We start from the raw sequence: 20820 nt of genomic DNA on the forward strand, positions 1-20820 counted from the left end.
TAGTGATGAGCCAGTGGTGGGTGGAAAGGCTTCAGGACCATACTGGACACCTACTCTGCCTACGTATCCAGCAGAGAGGTCAGCTAAAAGAGCACCCTGGAGTACGGCGACGATAGCTACCAGTCATACTGCACTGTCTGCTGCCAAAAGGCAATGAGCTGCTGCTGTGTAGCAATGCAGTACCACGTCTGCCAGCACCCAGGAGACATATGGTGACGGTGAGCTGAATGGGCTCCATGCTTGCCGTGATATGGGATCTGCATGGACAACCCAGGAAAAAAGGGGCGAAACGATTGTCTGCTGTTGCTTTCACGGAGGGAGGGAGGGAGGGAAGGAAGGAAGGGGGGGCCTGACGATATGTACCCAGAACCACCTGCGACAATGTTTTTGCCCCATCAGACATTGGGATTTCTACCCAGAATTCCAATGGGCAGCGGAGACTGCGGGAATTGTGGGATAGCTACCCACAGTGCAACACTCCGAAAGTCAACGGTTGCCTTGGTACTGTGGACACACTCCACTGACTACATGCACTTAGAGCATTTGTGTGGGGACACACACAATCGACTATATAAAAACGCTTTCTATAAAACCGACTTCTATAAATTGGACGTAATTTTGTAGTGTAGACATGGTCTCAGTAGTTGCTGCTCCCTTCCCTTCCCTCACCAAACAGTACACCTCTTTCCCCCCATCTTAAGATCTCCTGTGAGTAAGAGTTCAACCCTCCTTTCTTCCTACCCATTCCATCCTATAATTTACCAATCATTTGTTCTTCCATCTCCCCATCTCCTTCCCAGTACCACACGCACCCTGTACCCTAGACTGTCATCACCTATATTGCCCCTCTCAATCTGGGTTTTGGTTGACTGGCATGGGCTGCCAGTCTGGGTCTTAGTCACACGGTGCATGGCAATCATCTGGTTTTCAGTCACACAGCACATGCCCCAATCTCGGTTACAGGGTGGGTGCTATCCTTCTGGATCTCAGTTGTAGAGTGCATGCTATCCGTCTGGGATTTGATTGCATGGCACGTGTCACCTATCTGGGTCTCAGTGACATGGCATGTTCCACCTCGCTGAGAAAGTGCAATAACAAACTTTATGGTATGCAGCGCTATCGTAGCCATATTGGTCCCAGGATATTGATCTGAAAAAAAGCACCGTGTAAGCTCAAAAGTTTGTCTCTCTCACCAACAGAAGTGGGTCCGGCTATTACCTCACCCCCCCTTGTCTCTGTAACAGCTTTATTAACCTTACAGCTCAGGAAGTTGCCAGTTCACACATGGATCGCATATGCAACTTGTCTGTTTCCTGGCTCAACGTGTTTCCAGAGTAAACTTGGTCCCTTACCATTTTGTTTCTAATTTGTATTTGACAAGGAAATAAAGCTTTCAACCACGGGAACTTTCTCTCCTCGTGGGCCTGTGGGGGTCCCCCAACGCAAAGGGGCAGCTGTTATCTGCCTGGGCATCACCCACATGCCTGAGGCTGGACTTTGGGCCTGCAGTTACCCAGATGGCGGCTCAGACCCAAGGCCACGCACCGAGGAGCCACAGGCCCCGGGGTGCCCTGAGCCCCAGGGCGGGCGTGTGCCACCAAGTCAGCCCGGGACTGCAGGGGCCCGCGGGGAGGCGGTCAGGGGATGGCAGGCAGGAGGGGGAGGGGGGGGCTAGGCGGGAGGTGGCGGAGGTTCCGGCGCCCTGTGCGCGTGAGGGGGGCGGGGCGGGGCGGACCGGAAGTTGCCCTTCCCCAGAGGGGGAGCTTGCCTCGCTCGCTCGCCTCAGGCGTGCTGCGCCGCCTTCCCTGCCACCGGCGCAGCGCAGCGCAGCGGCCGGGCCTCCGGGCGAACGGAAAGTACGTAAGTGGCTTTGCGAAAGGGGACTGTCGCGGTCCGGCGGGCGCGGCCAGTGGAGGGAGGCCCGGTGCCGGGGGGCGGGGTGAGGTGCACCGGGAGCTGGGTGTAGCGGGGGGAGTGGCGGGGCCGGTGGAGGAGGCTGGCCAGGAGCTGGGGGCACCGGGGGGGGCGGTATGACTAGTGGGTGGAGGTGGCGGGGGGCACCGGGGGGGGGCGGTATGACTAGAGGGTGGAGGTGGCGGGGGGCACCGGGGGGGGCGGTATGACTAGTGGGTGTAGGTGGCGGGGGGGGGCACGGGGGGGGCGGTATGACTAGAGGGTGGAGGCGGCGGGGGGCACCGGGGGGGGGCGGTATGACTAGTGGGTGGAGGTGGCGGGGGGGGCACGGGGGGGGCGGTATGACTAGAGGGTGGAGGTGGCGGGGGGGGGCACGGGGGGGGCGGTATGACTAGAGGGTGGAGGTGGCGGGGGGCACCGGGGGGGGCGGTATGACTAGTGGGTGGAGGTGGCGGGGGGCACCGGGGGGGGGCGGTATGACTAGAGGGTGGAGGTGGCGGGGGGCACCGGGGGGGGGCGGTATGACTAGAGGGTGGAGGTGGCGGGGGGGGGCACGGGGGGGGCGGTATGACTAGAGGGTGGAGGCGGCGGGGGGGCACCGGGGGGGCGGTATGACTAGTGGGTGTAGGTGGCGGGGGGGGGCACCGGGGGGGGGGCGGTATGACTAGAGGGTGGAGGCGGCGGGGGGGCACCGGGGGGGCGGTATGACTAGAGGGTGGAGGTGGCGGGGGGCACCGGGGGGGGGCGGTATGACTAGTGGGTGTAGGTGGCGGGGGGGGGCACCGGGGGGGGGCGGTATGACTAGAGGGTGGAGGCGGCGGGGGGGGCACCGGGGGGGCGGTATGACTAGTGGGTGTAGGTGGCGGGGGGCACCGGGGGGGGGCGGTATGACTAGAGGGTGGAGGTGGAGGCGGCGGCGGCGGGGGGGGGCACCGGGGGGGCGGTATGACTAGAGGGTGGAGGCGGCGGGGGGGCACCGGGGGGCCGGTATGACTAGTGGGTGGAGGTGGCGGGGGGCACCGGGGGGGCGGTATGACTAGAGGGTGGAGGCGGCGGGGGGGCACCGGGGGGGCGGTATGACTAGAGGGTGGAGGCGGCGGGGGGGCACCGGGCGGGCGGTATGACTAGTGGGTGTAGGTGGCGGGGGGCACCGGGGGGTGGTGGTATGACTAGAGGGTGGAGGTGGAGGCGGCGGCGGGGGGGGTACTGGGGGGGGCGGTATGACTAGAGGGTGGAGGCGGCGGCGGGGGGGACACCGGGGGGGCGGTATGACTAGTGGGTGTAGGTGGCGGGGGGCACCGGGGGGGCGGTATGACTAGTGGGTGTAGGTGGCGGGGGGGACACCGGGGGGGCGGTATGACTAGTGGGTGTAGGTGGCGGGGGGCACCGGGGGGGCAGTATGACTAGAGGTTGGAGGTGACGGGGGGCACCGGGGGGTTATGACTAGAGGGTCGAGGTGGCGGGGGGCAGTATGACTGGGGGGGGCACCAGGGGGGCACTGACTAGAGGGTGGGGGTGACGGGGGGCACGGGGGGGCGGTATGACTAGAGGGTGGGGGCTGCTGGAGGGCATCCAGGGTGTGTGTGGAGAATGCCAGGACCTGTGGATATGGGGGTGTGGCGGGTGCTCGATGATCTCTCAGCCGGCTGCGGGGTGTATTGGGGTGACTTCGTGCCCCAGGTCCCCTCCAGCGGTGAATCTCACAATCTCATTTGCCGCTTCCCAGTCCGGCTAGGCTGACTGCCCTATCCTGGCTGCTCCCGGACCCCCTGGTTGGGCTGGGACAAGCCAGCACTGCTGCAGTGACAGCAAGACTCCTGTGCTGGGAAGGGAAGAGGAGCCTGCCCTGGATTGGGATTGGTTAGCTGAACCTGCTCCTGGGTTGTTTTTCTTGGGACAAGGAGGTGTGCTCCTCTGTCAGACAGATGGAGGAGGGAAATAGAGACAGAGGAGGAGGGACTCTCTTACTACCATGGTGAAGGCTGCTGAGGGACACTGAATTGCCACGTGCTGCCTGGTCCCATAAGCAGAGCAGTTGGCAACTCTTGTACACAGCCCTGTGGCTGTTGTATGTCATCCTAAGATAATGGTTTATAGAGAAAACTGTTCCAGATCCCTGACCTGTACTAGGGAAGGCTCCTACACCTGTAGTGGGGAGAGGGGTGGCTAACCTGTTGACTTCAGCAGAACTTTCTTAAGCATTTTTAGCAGAGTGACATTAACATGACTAGTCTGTTTCCTTGTTCCTATTCAGCCTGTGGGCAGCAGTCAAGTAGCAGTTTTACTCTGCTGTTGCTTTGGAAAGCTGTGAGTAGCAAAGGCAAACTTTTTGGAGTTATGCTTGGTAGAGGAAGGTGTGAAAAAAGGAGTCTGGGCTTTGGGGTAAAATAACAGCCATCCTTACATTTTCAGCAGTCAGTTTGGGCAGAGCATTAGTGAGTCTAACCCCTGCTGCTGTGGGGGTGGGACCCCGGGGCGTGGAAGAGGAGGGCCCCTTTTCTCTTCCAGCAGCTTGAGGGGTGAACTTCAAACTTATGATACGTAATAGGCTGAAGCTGACTTTAAAATAATTAAAAAACAAGGCCCAGAAGCAGCATCCTGAAAGATTTTTCAAGTACACGTCCTGAAAGTTGAGGTGATGCACCCGAACCTCATTGGTGCGTCCCATTAATGTTTTGTATTTGCTTCTGGCAATGGGGCTTAGTCCTCTGAATAGGAGATAAACTGTTCAAGCATTTATACCAGGTGACATTCCTGTGACACTTAACAGTTGTTCCAAGGTTTTAGTGTAATGCTCAGTGATAAGATTGTTGCAGTTGCATAACCCATCTCCACAAAAAGAAATAATAGGCTCAAATTAGTACAGCTTCTGCAAGAATAAATTGTGTGCCTCTAACCTGCTCATTGTTTGAAAGCAGTAATGTAATAGTAAATAAAGATGACCCAATGGATGTACTTACAAATTACTTGAATCACAGATTTTTTTTGAAAATCCCAGTAAGAGATCAAGTTTAAAAATATGTTATGAAATGAGGGGTGTAGTCTTATTTTAGATAAGAAATGGTTACGCTGTAGGATTAAAATATGTTGCCATAAACACTTGTCCCAGCCCGAACTCTCCTTCCCTCAGAAAAACTCAGGCTATAAATTATAATACTGTAGTCCAGCTTCTGTCCTTTCTCTAGTTTTATTTTTATTGCACTGATCTGCAAAGAAATATTTTGAGTTAAATAATATTTTTATCTCTCTTCATATGTAATGTAACTCTCTTCTGTTGCATATATTTTTTTAAAAAAGACCAACGTAGTTTCCATACCTTATTCTTTGAAATTAAAATGAATTTTTATGTTTGTTCTGTTTCCTGCTGCACTATAATAGGTTTAAAAGAGACCCAGCAATGGTGTTTTTGATGACCAAGACCACTATTTTATAGGTGAGCACCAGCTCCTCTGTAGTTAAATAGAAAGGACTTCCCAGCCTTAACCATGCCATTTTAGAAGAGTTGTCCTTTATCTGGATTAGCTTGAAATTTGGTGTGACTAATGAGGGTGCAAAATAGAGTTAGTGATCCGAATTTGGAGTCATTTGACCAAGGGATTCCTGAGATACAGCTTCTGGGAAGAAAAAGCAGCTTGTTTTAAGATTGACAGATTCTAACAACTTCATATTTTGTACACACGTTGAGGAGTGTATCAACTGATGGTTCTGGTTGGGCCACAAAGGATCTCAGTCACTAAAGTCTTACCCCAGCTAGTGCATGGGACCCACTGTTATGTATTCTTTGTACATAGTAAGTTGCAGGGCTTCTACTAATAGGCCAGGCTTCTGTACCTGATATGGACTGGCCACAAAGCTTCCTTCTCAACATGGGAGACACCAGATGTGTTCGCTGTAAGATCCTTTAATACTCTCCCAGGTAGGGCTGAAGTTAACTTACATAAGGTGTTGCACACAGCGCCACCGGTGGCTGAACAATAGAATACAATTTAGCGTTCCATCACACCCGCTACCCCTGTGAGTAAGCAATATTGAAAACGCTGTTATAGTGGACCACCAGACCTGCTGTAGCTTTAGACCAGTATTTATATTTCAGTGCTCTAAAATCTGTGTAGTTACTTGGCTCACTTTGAAATTTGGTGTAACTTGTGAGGGTGGTGGATAGTCCAAATTTGGGGACCTGTGACAAAGGGGTTTCCAAGATACAGGCCCTTCCAAACTGCTTTTCCTAAGGTTTACAGTCTACCAACATTTTTTGCCCAGACATGGGGATCAAACCAGAGCTCTAACCCTGACAACAGGAGTCTCAGTTGTTCAAGGATTACGCTCAACTAATGTTTGACAACCATTGGTCCCTTTGGTAGATCAGAATATTTGCCAAAAAGTTTAGTTCTTTAGCTCTAGAACATTCTTAAAATAAGAAATTACACTGAGCATGTGCAGACAAAGGAGCCCAGGGAGTTTATAGCAAGGAGAGCTTCACTGCAACTGGATAGCTCAAGGGGTTAAGAAGTAACCTTTGACCCTAGCTGGGTGGTCCAGCACCCTGTCACAGTCCCACACTACAAAAGTATGCCTATATCTTCCTCTCTCCTGCCTAAAACTTCCTGTATCTGCCTCCAAAGCCTTCACCATGAGTCTTCCTTAAATCACTGATTTGTCGCCTCCATCTTTGTCCTGTTTGGAAATTTTCCACTTTCCAAATGCCAGCCCCTTATTCATAGATTCTGAGGCCAGAAGGGACCATGGTGATCATGTCTGATCTCCTGTATAACTGGGACCCTACCAAATTCGCAGTCCATTTTGGTCAAGTTCACAATCATAGCATTTTAAAAACCGTAAATTTCATGATTTCAGATATTTAAATCTGAAATTTCAGGGTATTGTAATTGTAGGGGGGCTGACCCAAAAATGATCTGTGGGGGATGGGGGGAGGCTGGGATTGCAAGGATATTGTAGCGGGAGTTGCAGTACTTCTAACCTTACTTCTGCACTGCTGCTGATGGCGGCACTGCCTTCAGAACTGGGAGGCCAGAGAGCAGTGGCTGCTGGCCGGGAACCCAGTTCTGAAGGCAGAGCCGCCAGCAGCAGCGCAGAAGTAAGGATGGCCTGGTATGGTTTTGCTGGCGCAGCACTGCCTTCAGAACTTCAACAGCCACCGCTGTCTGGCCACCCAGCTCTGAAGGCAGTGAAGAAGTAAGGGTGGCAATCAATGTTCCCTCTAATTTTTTCCACCCATGTGCAGAATAAATTTTGTTAGGACCACCAGTAGAAACAAAAAATACCTAGATATATTTTTAAAAAGTTACTAACAGATAATTACTCTAGCCAGGACAAGTTAGGCATTTTAGATCTCATTACTCAAAGAATTAAGTTTAAGTGTAAGCGAGAAATAAAAACAATGAAATGCATAGACCAGTCAAAAAACTAAAATAACACACTTTGAAAGAATAAAATTGTTACAGAGAATATATTTGAATTGCAGAAAGTACCAAGAAGTAACAATAACAGTGTTGGAAAGTGTGTGACACACAGACTCTGTGTGTGTGGGTGCGCGCGTGTGCTGGCTGTTGGGGAAGTTTCTGAGAGACACCTGTCTGCTGTCTTTTTAAGGCACTCACTGAAAGCTCTCCTCGCTCTGTGGAGGTGGAATACATGGGGAGGAGGAGAGACTGTGTGTGTGTGTGTGTGTGTGTGTGTGTGTGTGTGTGTGTGTGTGTGTGAGAGAGAGAGATTGTGTGCTGGCTGCTGGGGAAGTCTGAGAAACCGTGCACTGTCTCTTTAAGGCACTCAGGAAGGCTTGTTCAGATATCAGAGCTGCTGCGAATCCTGATGAGCCCAGTCCCTTCTACCCTGCTCTCTGGAAATAAGATACAGGAGCTGGGGGAGGGGGACACCCTGACAGCACCCTCCCCCCCTTCCCTGCTCTGCACAGCCAGCAGGAGGGTCCTGGGAGCAGCTTCAGGAGTGATGTGGCTGCAAAGCAGTGTGGGGGAGGGGCACCTGAACACACGCTGCTGGCTGGATGTGTGTGGCTCTGCTAATCAACTATGCAGCACTTGAATCTCTCCTGGTAGCCGCCCAAGTGCACAGCTTACAGGGAAAACAGGTGGCAATACCGCAACCGCCCTGCAATAACCTTGCAGCTCCCCTGCAACTACCTTTTGGGTGAAAACCCATTTGAGAAATGCTGGTCTCTCCCATGAAATCTGTATAGTATAGAGTAAAAGCACACAAAAGACCAGATTTCATGGGGGGAGACCAGATTTCACAGTCTGTGATGCGTTTTTCATGGCCGTGAATTTGGTCGGGCTCTATGTATAACGCAGACCAGAGAACTTACACTCTAGGAATTATTTTGGATCTTTTTTAGAAAAAAGTTCAATCGTCATGTAAAACTTGTCTGTGATGAAGAATCCACTACAACCCTTGGTAAATTATTCCAATGGTTAATTGCTCTGTTAAAAAATATTACACCTTATTTCTAGTGCTAATTTGTCAAGTTTCATCTTCCAGCCACTGGATCATATTAACCTTTTTGTTTGATTGAAGAGCCCATTATCAAATATTTTTTCCCTATGTAGGTACCTTATAGACTGTAACTAAATCACTCCTTAACTTTCTCTTCGCTAAAATAGATTCAAGGTGGTCAAATTATTTATCACCAAAAGGCATGTTTTCTAATCCTTTAGTCATTCTCGTAATTCTTCTTTGAATCCTCTCCAATATATCAACATCCTTTTTGAATTGTGGACACCAAAACTGGACATAGTATTCCAGCAGTGGTTGTGCCAGTGTCAAATACTGAAATAAAATAACCTCTCTACAACTCAAGATTATGTTTATGTATCCTAGAATCACATTACCCTTTTTGGTCACAGTGTCACACTGGGAGCTATGTTCAGCTTATTATCCATCATGACCCCAACATCTTTTCTGTCACTGCTTCCCAGGACAGAGACTCCCAAGATGTAATTATGGCATACATTCTCTGTTCCTGGATTTATACTTTTAGATTTAGCCATATTAAAACTCAGTTTATGTTTGCACCCAGTTTATCAATCTATCCAGATCGTTCAGTGTCAGTGACCTGTCCTCTTCCTAATTTACCACTCCCCCAATTTTTGTGTCATCTGCAACATGTATCTATGATTTGTTTTCTTCCAGGTAATTAATGAAGATGTTAAATAGCATAGGACCAACAACTGATCCCCAGCAGGACCCCACTGGAAACACCCCTACTTAATCCTGATTACCTGTTCAGTTATATTTTCGGACCTAATCAGTTAGCCAGTATTTATTCCAGTCAATGCAATGTTAATTTTGTATCATTGTAGTTTAATCAAAATGTTGTGTGGTACCAAGACAAATGCCTTACAGAAGTTTAAGTATGTTACGTCAACACTATTGTCTTTATCTACCAAACTTGTAATCTCCTCAAAAAAAGATTGCGTTAGTCTGACAGGATCTATTTTCCATAAAACCCTTGTTGAGGGTTCTCCTTGCTTCAGCCAACCTCCTTAATGGCCGTACTATGACCATAGTATCATAGTGGGTATCCTAACTACTCCGTACTGTGCCTAGTTCAGCAGCTGTGTTCTACAGGCCCTGCCAGCCCAGCATGGATTCCATATTTACATAGAAACGTTCAGTGATACAGCAATTTCATAATAACGTCATAATATCAACCAGAAGTTATAATTTATGTAGACAGATTCCCTGATTCATCACAGGAGAGTTGGTAGGAATTGAAATATGCTAAGGGACTTTGGCACCATTTCTGAGCACAAGGAAATTGGAATAATCATCGGAACACACAGCTCTACATCTCCTTTATGTTTAACATAACATCACCTTCTTGCAGCTGTCTCAGTGCCTGGCTGTGAAATCAGCACCTAGATGAAGAGCCTCTGGCTAAAGCTGGATGCAGGCAAGGCTAAGGTGATGGGGGAGGGATAGCTCAGTGGTTTGAGCACTGGCCTGGTAAACCCAGGGTTGTGAGTTCAATCGTTGAGGGGGCTATTTAGGGATTGGGGCAAAAATTGGGGATTGGCAGGGGTTGAACTAGATGACCTCCTGAGGTCCCTTCCAACCTTGATATTCTATGATTCTAATGTTTTCCTAGACAAATTGGAGGATTGGGCCAAAAGAAATCTGATGAGGTTCAATAAGGATAAGTGCAGGGTCCTGCACTCAGGACGGAAGAACCCAATGCACAGCTACAGACGAGGAACCGAATGGCTAGGCAGCAGTTCTGCAGAAAAGGACCTAGGGGTGACCGTGGACGAGAAGCTGGATATGAGCCAGCAGTGTGCCCTTGTTGCCAAGAAGGCCAATGGCATTTTGGGATGTATAAGTAGGGGCATAGCGAGCAGATCGAGGGACATGATCGTCCCCCTCTATTCGACATTGGTGAGGCCTCATCTGGAGTACTGTGTCCAGTTTTGGGCCCCACACTACAAGAAGGATGTGGATAAATTGGAGAGAGTCCAGCGAAGGGCAACAAAAATGATTAGGGGACTGGAACACATGAGTTATGAGGAGAGGCTGAGGGAACTGGGATTGTTTAGTCTGCAGAAGAGAAGAATGAGGGGGGATTTGATAGCTGCTTTCAACTACCTGAGACGTAGTTCCAGAGAGGATGGTTCTAGACTATTCTCAGTGGTGGAAGAGGACAGGACAAGGAGTAATGGTCTCAAGTTGCAGTGGGGGAGATTTAGGTTGGATATTAGGAAAAACTTTTTCACTAGGAGGGTGGTGAAACACTGGAATGCGTTGCCTAGGGAGGTGGTAGAATCTTCTTCCTTAGAAGTTTTTAAGGTCAGGCTTGACAAAGCCCTGGCTGGGATGATTTAATTGGGTATGGGCCCTGCTTTTGAGCAGGGGGTTGGACTAGATGGCCTCCTGAGGTCCCTTCAAACCCTGATATTCTATGATTCTATGCTGGTAGGTTCAATCAAAACATCTATATTCATCATGCTGTCATTTGGACCTTATCCTTTAAGATGGCTCAGCATATTCCTGTTATCTTTGGGGAATGTGTTTATCAGGGTGTTCTGGTACCACCTTTCTGGAATGTGCTTGCGTGAATGCTTTGTGCCTTGCATTTCTTAGGAATATGTGCTTTTGCAATATCAGCCCTATGCTTGCCAAATTCTGTGAGCAGGGCCTGCCTCTTGTTCACAACTTAACTTTGCTTTATATCAGCAAGGTTTTGACTACTTTAGCCTGGGCCTGAGGCCTCTGATACATGGTCTTATGTTTCAGGCCCTCTTCCTACTACGCTTTCTGCTCTCTGCTTGCTTTCTGGTGTCAGAGTCTGTAGTGTCCACAAATTTTCAAGCTGTTCACTGCAGCCATGAGGGCTAGAAATTTACTTCATTTAAAAAAAGAATATGAAAGTTAAAATTCTTGGGTAATGCAACCTCAGTAGCTGAAGCTTTAATAAAAACACTAAACATTGTGAGACCTATGCTAATCCTAATAGTTTGCAACACTGGAATTAATTTGGAATTACACTAGCAAAATAGGACTAGAGTCAAAGTGGGTGCAGCCCTGAGGCTGCATAACATGTGTCTGAATCAAGCACAGAAGTCAGCTTGCATTCTGTAAAGTCTGTGAAGTTGAAAGGAACTATAGAAAGTATAAACTATTAATTACCAAAAAAACTAGAGTGCCTTCCCCTTTAACTTAGCAACTGGACTGCAAACTGATGGGGGAGAGGAAGTCAGTAAAGAGCAAACTGTCTCTCTCTCCCCCATGGTGAAGGGATCTGTGATGTTATGGGAAATGGGAGGAGGAGATTGGAGTAAAGGTAGAATTGAGGGCCAGTCTGTCCCTGAAAGCAGGGAGGAGGGCATCTGCAGCCAGTCTGCAACCATTATCAGAACACTAGTAGGCCTGGAAAGAAGAGGAGGGTGCAGGATGGGAATCTAGCATGCTGCACACTAAGTGTGGGAGTAGCACTGTCTGGCCTACGCTGGGGCTTGCCACCCATAAACCACTTGTTGACACTGCAGTTTTAAAACTGGATTTTGTGCTGCAACGTGGAGTAGAGTTACATCAGCTGCTGGGACAGGGTTGGAGAGGTGTATGCTGGTGGGAGGGAAGAGTTTAGAGTGAGGTTACATCAGCTTCTGGGATAGCTCTTGGTACACTCTGGTGGAGCTGATGTGGCTTGTACCGCCAGAAGCTCTGGGATTGGCTGCTGCAAATGAGCTGTGTCTGTCTTCAGTTGAGACTGCAGAAATGTAGTCTGTCTCCTGCCTTCATTGCAGCTGCTGTTGGCTTCACTGCTGCTTCTGTCAGAAATTCTCTCACATCACAGCAGGACGTGTAAGGTACAGAAACGAATTCTCTTAACCGTTCTGAACGCTCTGCACATGGACTGACACTTGCAGGTGATAGGATTTGTGCAGAGCGATAGATTGCATCTGGTAGTCTGTGCTGAGTTAGCTGGACTAACTTCCTGTCTATGCTTGAGTGGCCATTGTGCCTGCCAATAACATAGTTTACCCCTTCAACAAGGTCTGTCCTATGCAGGTTGCAGGATAGTTTAGAGCAGGGCTCTGAGGGTCTATTCCAAACTCTGCTGCAGATTGGCTGTGTGACCTGGGCAAGTCACTTCATTTGCAAAAGAATTGCATTTCATATTTGAGATACTCGGATTAAAAGCACTATAGAAGTGTGTACTATATTTATTCTCTTACTGAAAGAAAAGGTAGGTTTTTGTTCCTCTTATAGGGATCCCTGATGCCTTTGGATGCCGATTTCTCTGGTCCAACTTCTTGCTGGAATGGATTCCTGACATCCTGGGATACATTTTATATTCTATGTTGTTCACATCTGGCCCTTGTAAACCATTATAAAGCCCGAGTGAATTTATTCACTAGCTGTGGGCAAGACCATGCTTTATTCTGAGCCCCCACTTGATGTGAATCATAGCTGTATTTATACAACTATGTTTTTGGGGCTGAATTTTCTCATCTTTGTCTTAGCACAGAATCTCTTAAGGAAAGGATTATTTTGTGGGTGGGAGGCTTTTAGTGTAATGTCCTGTTTCAGCATTGAAAGAAATACAAGTGCTTTTAAAAAATATAAAGGAGGACTTGTGGCACCTGAGAGACTAACCCATTTATTTGAGCATAAGCTTTCGTGGGCTACAGCTCACTTCATCGGATGCATACTGTGGAAACGTGTAGCTCACAAAAGCTTATGCTCAAATAAATGGGTTAGTCTCTCAGGTGCCACAAGTACTCCTTTTCTTTTTGCGAATACAGACTAACACGGCTGTTACTCTGAAACCTTAAAAAATAGATGCATTTAAATGCTTTTGTTTTTATTTTTTAAACTTAAACTGTAAGGAAACTAAATACAAAAAAAGACTGCAACAGTAAGGTTAAGACTCTCAATACGTCAGGAAAAGCCAAGTTAAATCCCCAGGGAAGCACTGACTCTGCTTCATTGTCCCATTGTCTGTGGTATAGATGGTCTAGTGGTAAAGGTGGTAGCTTAGGAATTGGGAGACCTGGGTTCATTTCCTTGTTCCACCACAGGCTCCATGTGTGATGTTAGGGAAGTCACTTTTAGTCCTTTTGTTCCCTATCTGTAAAATGGGGGATAATAGTACTTAGGGGTATTGAGAGGATAAATGTGTTGAAAGATTGAGATGCTCACATACTCTGGTGATGTGGGCCATAAAAGACCCATGGATAGATATGATCTCTCAACACTGGGTAACATATTCTATCTGGAAAAATAATAATACAAGGGTGACTTCTCTCCTCTCTCCTCCCCCCCCTCCCCTGCCCCACCATGCCTTCTTTTAAATGGGGGTTTCCAATATTTAGTGGAAAATTTCTTTATAGTTTAGTTTGTAGCTACTAGTCCAATTAATCTAGTCTATGCAGGTTCTTATATCACCCTCATGAACTTTAATATTAATGTCTTCCAGAAGTGTATTAAGCAACGTATCTAGCATATGTGACATGTTTTCTACTTCCTTCCTCTTTCTCCTCAAGGGGAAAAATAAATGAAGTTTAAAAAAAATTGGCTTGCTGTACCATATTTGTTATTGAAGGGAAGATGAAGAAATGTGCTTTGCACTTGGTATGGAAAATGGTGAGGTTTGAGTTGGTTCTTAAATCATGTCCATTCTGCAGCCTTCAACTAGCCCCTAAAAATCTGTCCCCTTCACAGATGAGCTTTTATCTTTGATGGACAGAACTTTTTGTGATCCTGGCCCAGATACCTGAGTCTCTTGTGTTTGCCTTGATATAGATTTAAGTTCTTTTGACTATTCTTTTCCCTTCAAATGTCTTTCCTCCTCCTACCCCCTGCTCTTGGCTTCGTCTGTTCCTTTTGAATTTGTATTCTCTCTCCTTCTTTCCATACTGCTTCGCCTCTGCCACAGTTTCTGTGTGATGTGGGGAAGTCTCTTAAACCAAACTTTTCACAAGTGATCACTAATTGTATTCTCATTTGCTGGATGCCTGACTTGAGTTCCTGGGGTCTGATGCACAGAAGTGCTGAGCATTCACAGCTGTAACTGAAGTTGATGGAAGCTACGATTTGAACATATAAAGAGCCATATAATGCTAAGTACTCTGGAAAAATTAGGTTCTAGGCATCTCAAATTGGGCATCCAAAATTAGTGGACTCTTTTGACCTTTAATTGTTTTGTGTGTCCGTTTCCCACCTGTAAAATGGGGATAATACCCTTTCACATCACAGAGTGTTTGTGAACTACTCAGATACTATAATGATCAGCATTACAGAAAAGTCCATTAGGAAATTAATAATTCGGTCTTGGGTTCAAGTAGTGTGCAGTGAATAAGGCATATGACCACACACTGAACAACAAAGAGAAAACTATTGAAGAACTGGTCATTAAGTGAGCGTAGTCTGTTCTGTCCACTGAACGAGATAGGGGCCCATGAGAAAAAACAGCATGTAATCATGTAAGTGAAAACTATATCGTAATTCAGCCCTCTGTATGTATGCATTAAGGTTGCACAAGCAAACTTAGTTCTGGCATTTCCTAACTTTTGAGTATTTGATTTTGCAATCTGTGTGTATGTAATTTAAATATAAGACACATGGATCACACACTGTTTAAACTCTGCATATTGGGGCTCTGCATCTGGCAGTGCGGTGGTCCAGCAGGAGGTGGGCACAGAAGAAAGTCTGGAGTAATATCATTCTGTTGAGATTTAGGCAGCTGTTGCTTCCTCACTGGTAGGCATCTTGCCACCTTTACAAGACATGTGGCAAGATAAATGCTTTAAATATAACTATAGATGCCGGTACGATCACAAAACGTGTATGGAGTGAAAATTTTGCGTAGCAGGATGCATGGTGGTCTGTGCGTGCCACAGAAGGCCTGCTGTGAGTGCAGCTGGCAATTGAGTGCTCTTGGAGGAAGTGAAGTCTGGTACATGCCTAATGCCACAGAGGATTTTGAGAAGGGTGTGTACTGCTGGGTATCTTGGTGTGCAGGATTGGTGTGTACTTTAGTAGTGGGAATAGGGAGGCAAGTTCACTGAGATTGATGAGACTTTTTTCCTTAACTTGCAGATATCCTTGATCCTCCCAAACATCTCACAATGTTGTGTCGAACTGCTCTGAGCCCCTCCTTCTGCTCCCCTGGACGATACCTCCTCTTCTCACCACAGTACATCACAGCTGTTTCCCAGCCTTGTAAGTATCCAAGAGAAAGGACTTGTTTGTAATAACACTGGTCAGGGTATAGAATCATAGAATATCAGGGTTGGAAGGGACCCCAGAAGGTCATCTAGTCCAACCCCCCGCTCGAAGCAGGACCAATTCCCAGTTAAATCATCCCAGCCAGGGCTTTGTCAAGCCTGACCTTAAAAACCTCTAAGGAAGGAGATTCTACCACCTCCCTAGGTAACGCATTCCAGTGTTTCACCACCCTCTTAGTGAAAAAGTTTTTCCTAATATCCAATCTAAACCTCCCCCACTGCAACTTGAGACCATTACTCCTCGTTCTGTCATCTGCTACCATTGAGAACAGTCTAGAGCCATCCTCTTTGGAACCCCCTTTCAGGTAGTTGAAAGCAGCTATCAAATCCCCCCTCATTCTTCTCTTCTGCAGGCTAAACAATCCCAGCTCCCTCAGCCTCTCCTCATAAGTCATGTGTTCTAGACCCCTAATCATTTTTGTTGCCCTTCGCTGGAGTCTCTCCAATTTATCCACATCCTTCTTGTAGTGTGGGGCCCAAAACTGGACACAGTACTCCGGATGAGGCCTCACCAATGTCGAATAGAGGGGAACGATCACGTCCCTCGATCTGCTGGCAATGCCCCTACTTATACATCCCAAAATGCCATTGACCTTCTTGGCAACAAGGGCACACTGCTGACTCATATCCAGCTTCTCGTCCACTGTCACCACTAGGTCCTTTTCTGCAGAACTGCTGCCTAGCCATTCGGTCCCTAGTCTGTAGCGGTGCATTGGATTCTTCCATCCTAAGTGCAGGACCCTGCACTTATCCTTATTGAACCTCATCAGATTTCTTTTGGCCCAATCCTCCAATTTGTCTAGGTCCTTCTGTATCCTATCCCTCCCCTCCAGCGTATCTACCACTCCTCCCAGTTTAGTATCATCCGCAAATTTGCTGAGAGTGCAATCCACACCATCCTCCAGATCATTTATGAAGATATTGAACAAAACCGGCCCCAGGACCGACCCTTGGGGCACTCCACTTGATACCGGCTGCCAACTAGACATGGAGCCATTGATCACTACCCGTTGAGCCCGACAATCTAGCCAGCTTTCTACCCACCTTGTAGTGCATTCATCCAGCCCATACTTCCTTAACTTGCTGACAAGAATACTGTGGGAGACCGTGTCAAAAGCTTTGCTAAAGTCAAGAAACAATACATCTACTGCTTTCCCTTCATCCACAGAACCAGTAATCTCATCATAAAAGGCGATTAGATTAGTCAGGCATGACCTTCCCTTGGTGAATCCATGCTGGCTGTTCCTGATCACTTTCCTCTCATGCAAGTGCTTCAGGATTGATTCTTTGAGGACCTGCTCCATGATTTTTCCGGGGACTGAGGTGAGGCTGACTGGCCGTAGTTCCCAGGATCCTCCTTCTTCCCTTTTTTAAAGATTGGCACTACATTTGCCTTTTTCCAGTCATCCGGGACTTCCCCGGTTCGCCACGAGTTTTCAAAGATAATGGCCAATGGCTCTGCAATCACAGCCGCCAATTCCTTCAGCACTCTCGGATGCAACTCGTCCGGCCCCATGGACTTGTGCACGTCGAGCTTTTCTAAATAGTCCCTAACCACCTCTATCTCCACAGAGGGCTGGGTATGTCTCTCAGCATCTCTTATACCCTTATCTTCATGCCTTCTTTCTGCGCCACATTGGAGTTTATGGGCAGCCTTTCCCTCTCGTTCAAGAACTACTCCTGTTGGAGTGAACTGTAGACAGCGGTCTGGGTCCTTACTGCAGCTTCTTTCCTCAGTACAATAATAATTATTCAAGCAAATGCCTGAGGTATCATCCTTTCCATTCTGACAAACCACAATTTCAGTCAAGAAATACTGATGTTTTCTGTGAATGCTGCTTGCTTGCTGCCACCACCTCAAGATGATATACAATACTATCTGTCATATATGTGTTAGATTTCTTTTTCTTAAACAGAGGAGAGATTTAGAAGTAAAAATGGCTATATAGCTCCTTCCCTAATTCCCATAACAACGAGTTCTTTGAATGCTGGTCCCTATGTGTATTCCACACTTGGGTACACATGTGAGCCATGCACCCAAGTCTGGAAATGCTAACAGCGTTTGTTGGCCTGCACGTGTGCAATGGATTTCCTTGTGCTTCCGACTGAGGGCATAAGCAGAGGTGAAAGTAAGCCGGTATGCCCCAGTATGGCATACCAGTAAGAGCCGGTGCGCCGTACCAGGATTGGCTTTCCGAGAGGGCAATTTAAAGCCCTGGGGTAGCGGTGGCGGGGCTGCGGCGGGGATTTAAAGGGCCCTGGAGCTCCAGCCGCTGCTACCCCTGCCCGGGGCCCTTTAAATCCCGGCCTGAGCCCTACTGCTGAAGCCCTGGGGTAGCGGTGGCGGGGCTGTGGCGGGGATTTAAAGGGCCCCGGAGCAGTAGCGGCAGCTGGCGCTCCGGGGCCCTTTAAATCCCTGCCTGAGCCCCACTGCCCGAGCTTTGGGGTAGTGGCAGTGGGGCTCTGGTGAGCATTTAAAGGGCCGGGGCGGTAGCAGCTGCTGGAGCCTCGGGGCCCTTTAAATCCCCAATGGAGCCTGGCCACCGCTACCCCAGAGCTAGGGCAGCAGGGCTCAGGTGGGGATTTAAAGGGCTTGGGGCTCTGGCAGCTGCTACCACAGCTGAGCTGCAGGCCCTTTAAAGCTCTGTCAGAGCCCCGGGGTAGCAGTGGCAGCCAGGAGCCCCCAGGGCTCCTGAGTGATTTAAAGGGCCCGGGGCTCCGCTGTGGTAGCGGCAGCTGGAGCCCTGGGCCCTTTAAATCAACCCCAAGACCCAGGGCTCCCAGCCGCCTTGTGCGGCTGGTAGCTCGGGGGTGATTTAAAGGGCCCTGGGCTCCCAGACGCCACTACCGCAGCTGGAGCCCTGGCCCTTTAAATCAAGATTTAAAGGGCCTGGGGATTTAAGGCCACGCCTCTTCTGGTTGAGGCCACGCCCCCTGCTCAGGACTCCAGCGTACCTCTAATTTACTTTCACTCCTGGGCATAAGAGACAGTGAGGGCTGATGCCTCTCCAGTTCCTTCTTACCACTGCATGGCCTGAGTGGGAATCCTGCATCCTCTCTTCCACAACCAAAGTATCTACTTACCTGTCTTCCCCCCCCCCCCCCCCAAACTCCACACTTCTGCCAAAGATAAGAGACTTAGCTCCTTTGATGTCCAGCATGCCCTGGTGTTCGACCTGTAAACTACCAAACCAATCAGGATGTTATCAAGACTTTTTATTGCCATAGCAGAAAGTTCTTTGAGTGATTGCTCATGTCCATTCGATGTTAGATGTATATGGTCGCCACATGCACCGGTGCCGGAAGCTTTTCCTCAGTGGTATCTGTAGGGGACTGGCTCTGGTGTCCTTTAGAGTGGCATGCATATGTGCCGGTATAAGGGGCTGTCATAAATATAAAGGGAAGGATAACCACCTTTCTGTATACAGTGCTATAAAATCCCTCCTGGCCAGAGGCAACATTCTGTTACCTGTAAAGGGTTAAGAAGCTCAGCTAATCTGGCTGGCACTTGACCCAAAGGACCAATAAGGGGACAAGATACTTTCAAATCTTGGGGTGGGGGGAAGGCTTTTGTTTTGTGCTCTTTGTTTACGTGGTTGTTCTCTCTTGGGACTGAGAGAGGCCAGACAGAAATCCATCTTCTCCAACCCATCCTAATCCAAGTCTCCAATATTGCAACTAGTGTAGGTAAGCCAGGCAAGGCGGATTAGTTTATCTTTTGTTTTATGTGAATTTCCCCTGTGTTAAGAGGGAGGTTTATTCCTGTTTTCTGTAACTTTAAGGTTTTGCCCAGAGGGGGATCCTCTGTGTTTTGAATCTGAATACCCTGTAAAGTATTTTCCATCCTGATTTTACAGAGATGATTTTTACCTTTCTTTTTTTTTTTTCTAAACAAAATCCTTTTTTTAAGAACCTGACTGATTTTTCCATTGTTCCAAGATCCAGGGGTTTGGGTCTTTCATGATTTTGGAACCAATTGGTTAGGATATTATTCTCAAGCCTCCCCAGGAAAGAGTGTGTGTAGGGCTGGGGGGGGATATTTTGGGGGAAGACGTCTCCAAGTGGTCTCTTTCCTTGTTCTTTATTTAAAATGCTTGGTGGTGGTGGCAGCATACTGTTCAAGGACAAGGCAAAGTTTGTATCTTGGGGAAGTTTTTAACCTAAGCTGGTAAGAATAAGCTTAGGGGGTCTTGCATGCAGGTCCCCACATCTGTACCCTAGAATTCAGAGTGGGGAAGGAACCCTGACGGGTGCTGCTGGCCCCCCCACCCCACCCCAGTTACTACTTACCGCCAGCTCTGGTTGCTCTGCAGTGTTTCTTTGAACTTTTGTGTAAATAGTTGTTAGTAGTAAGTTTTCAGTTCTTAATAGGTCTTAGCAAATAGTCCCCTGAGGAACTTAGCCCAGGGAGGGGGCATGCCATGTTCCCCGGGCTTTAATCCATGCGTTTGCTGTAAGAAGCCCATGCCAATAAGCACCTAAGCTGTTTGAAGTGTCTGGGTGAGTCTCGTATCTGCGAAAAGTGCTACATTTGTACAGGATTCAAGCCCTGGACCAAGAGGGAGAGAGACTTCAGACCTTGTGCGCTCCTCATGGAGTCCGCGCTGGCACTGGCCTCAGAGCTGGCACATTCAGACTCGGTTACCGAATACGTCGGCATTGGCAAGAAGCACCAGCACCGAGTTCATCTCGGCATCGCTCTGCATCGCCGGTACCAGCCAAAAGACATAGGAAGCACGCGGAAAGGGGGAGCTCCCCAGGCACCTGTGAGATCAAGGACAGGACAAAGAGCCCAGCCAGGTGGCAACCTCGCCAACAGGGCCCAACCTGCTCCATGAGCTGGCCCCCACTCCTGAAGGTGCTGCAGGCATGTGGTACCTTACAGTGCCATCCACCCCAGAAGCCTTGCAGGCAATAAGAGAGATTCTCTCTCGTGGTACTGCCAACTCCATGGGATGAGAGACCCAGGAACCCTGCCCTCCCACCCGCTTCAAGGGGAAAGCCATCAATGGCACCCCTTCACAAGTCATCCTGAAGGTCCCCGGGACTGTGCCAACAATCTCCAGAACTGCATCCCAGACTACAGATCCGAGACCAGACGAGTTATGGGCATTGATCGCCAAACTTCGGGTACCGATCGCCGGGG

At 48.6% G+C, this 20820-nt stretch overlaps 1 protein-coding gene across 6 annotated transcripts in view; it reads left to right on the forward strand.

The window, feature by feature from the left end:
- The first annotated feature begins 1729 nt into the window (after nucleotides 1–1729).
- Nucleotides 1730–20820, forward strand: part of ALDH18A1 (aldehyde dehydrogenase 18 family member A1) — a 114394-nt gene continuing 95303 nt past the window's right edge. For 2 of the 6 annotated variants that reach the window (XM_084635317.1, XM_084635312.1), the window contains exons 1-2: nucleotides 12060–12251; nucleotides 15487–15609. In XM_084635317.1, coding sequence (XP_084491443.1) covers nucleotides 15516–15609 — 94 coding nt within the window. In that variant the 5' untranslated portion in view covers nucleotides 12060–12251; nucleotides 15487–15515. Of the gene's footprint in view, nucleotides 1861–1920; nucleotides 1940–5328; nucleotides 5348–12059; nucleotides 12252–15486; nucleotides 15610–20820 lie in introns of those variants that run through there. The other 4 variants (XM_084635313.1, XM_084635314.1, XM_084635316.1 and 1 more) reach the window with 4 other exon arrangements.

The sequence above is a fragment of the Lepidochelys olivacea genome (genome assembly GCF_965140295.1).
Source record: "Lepidochelys olivacea isolate rLepOli2 genome assembly, chromosome: 7".
NCBI lineage: Eukaryota > Metazoa > Chordata > Testudines > Cheloniidae > Lepidochelys > Lepidochelys olivacea.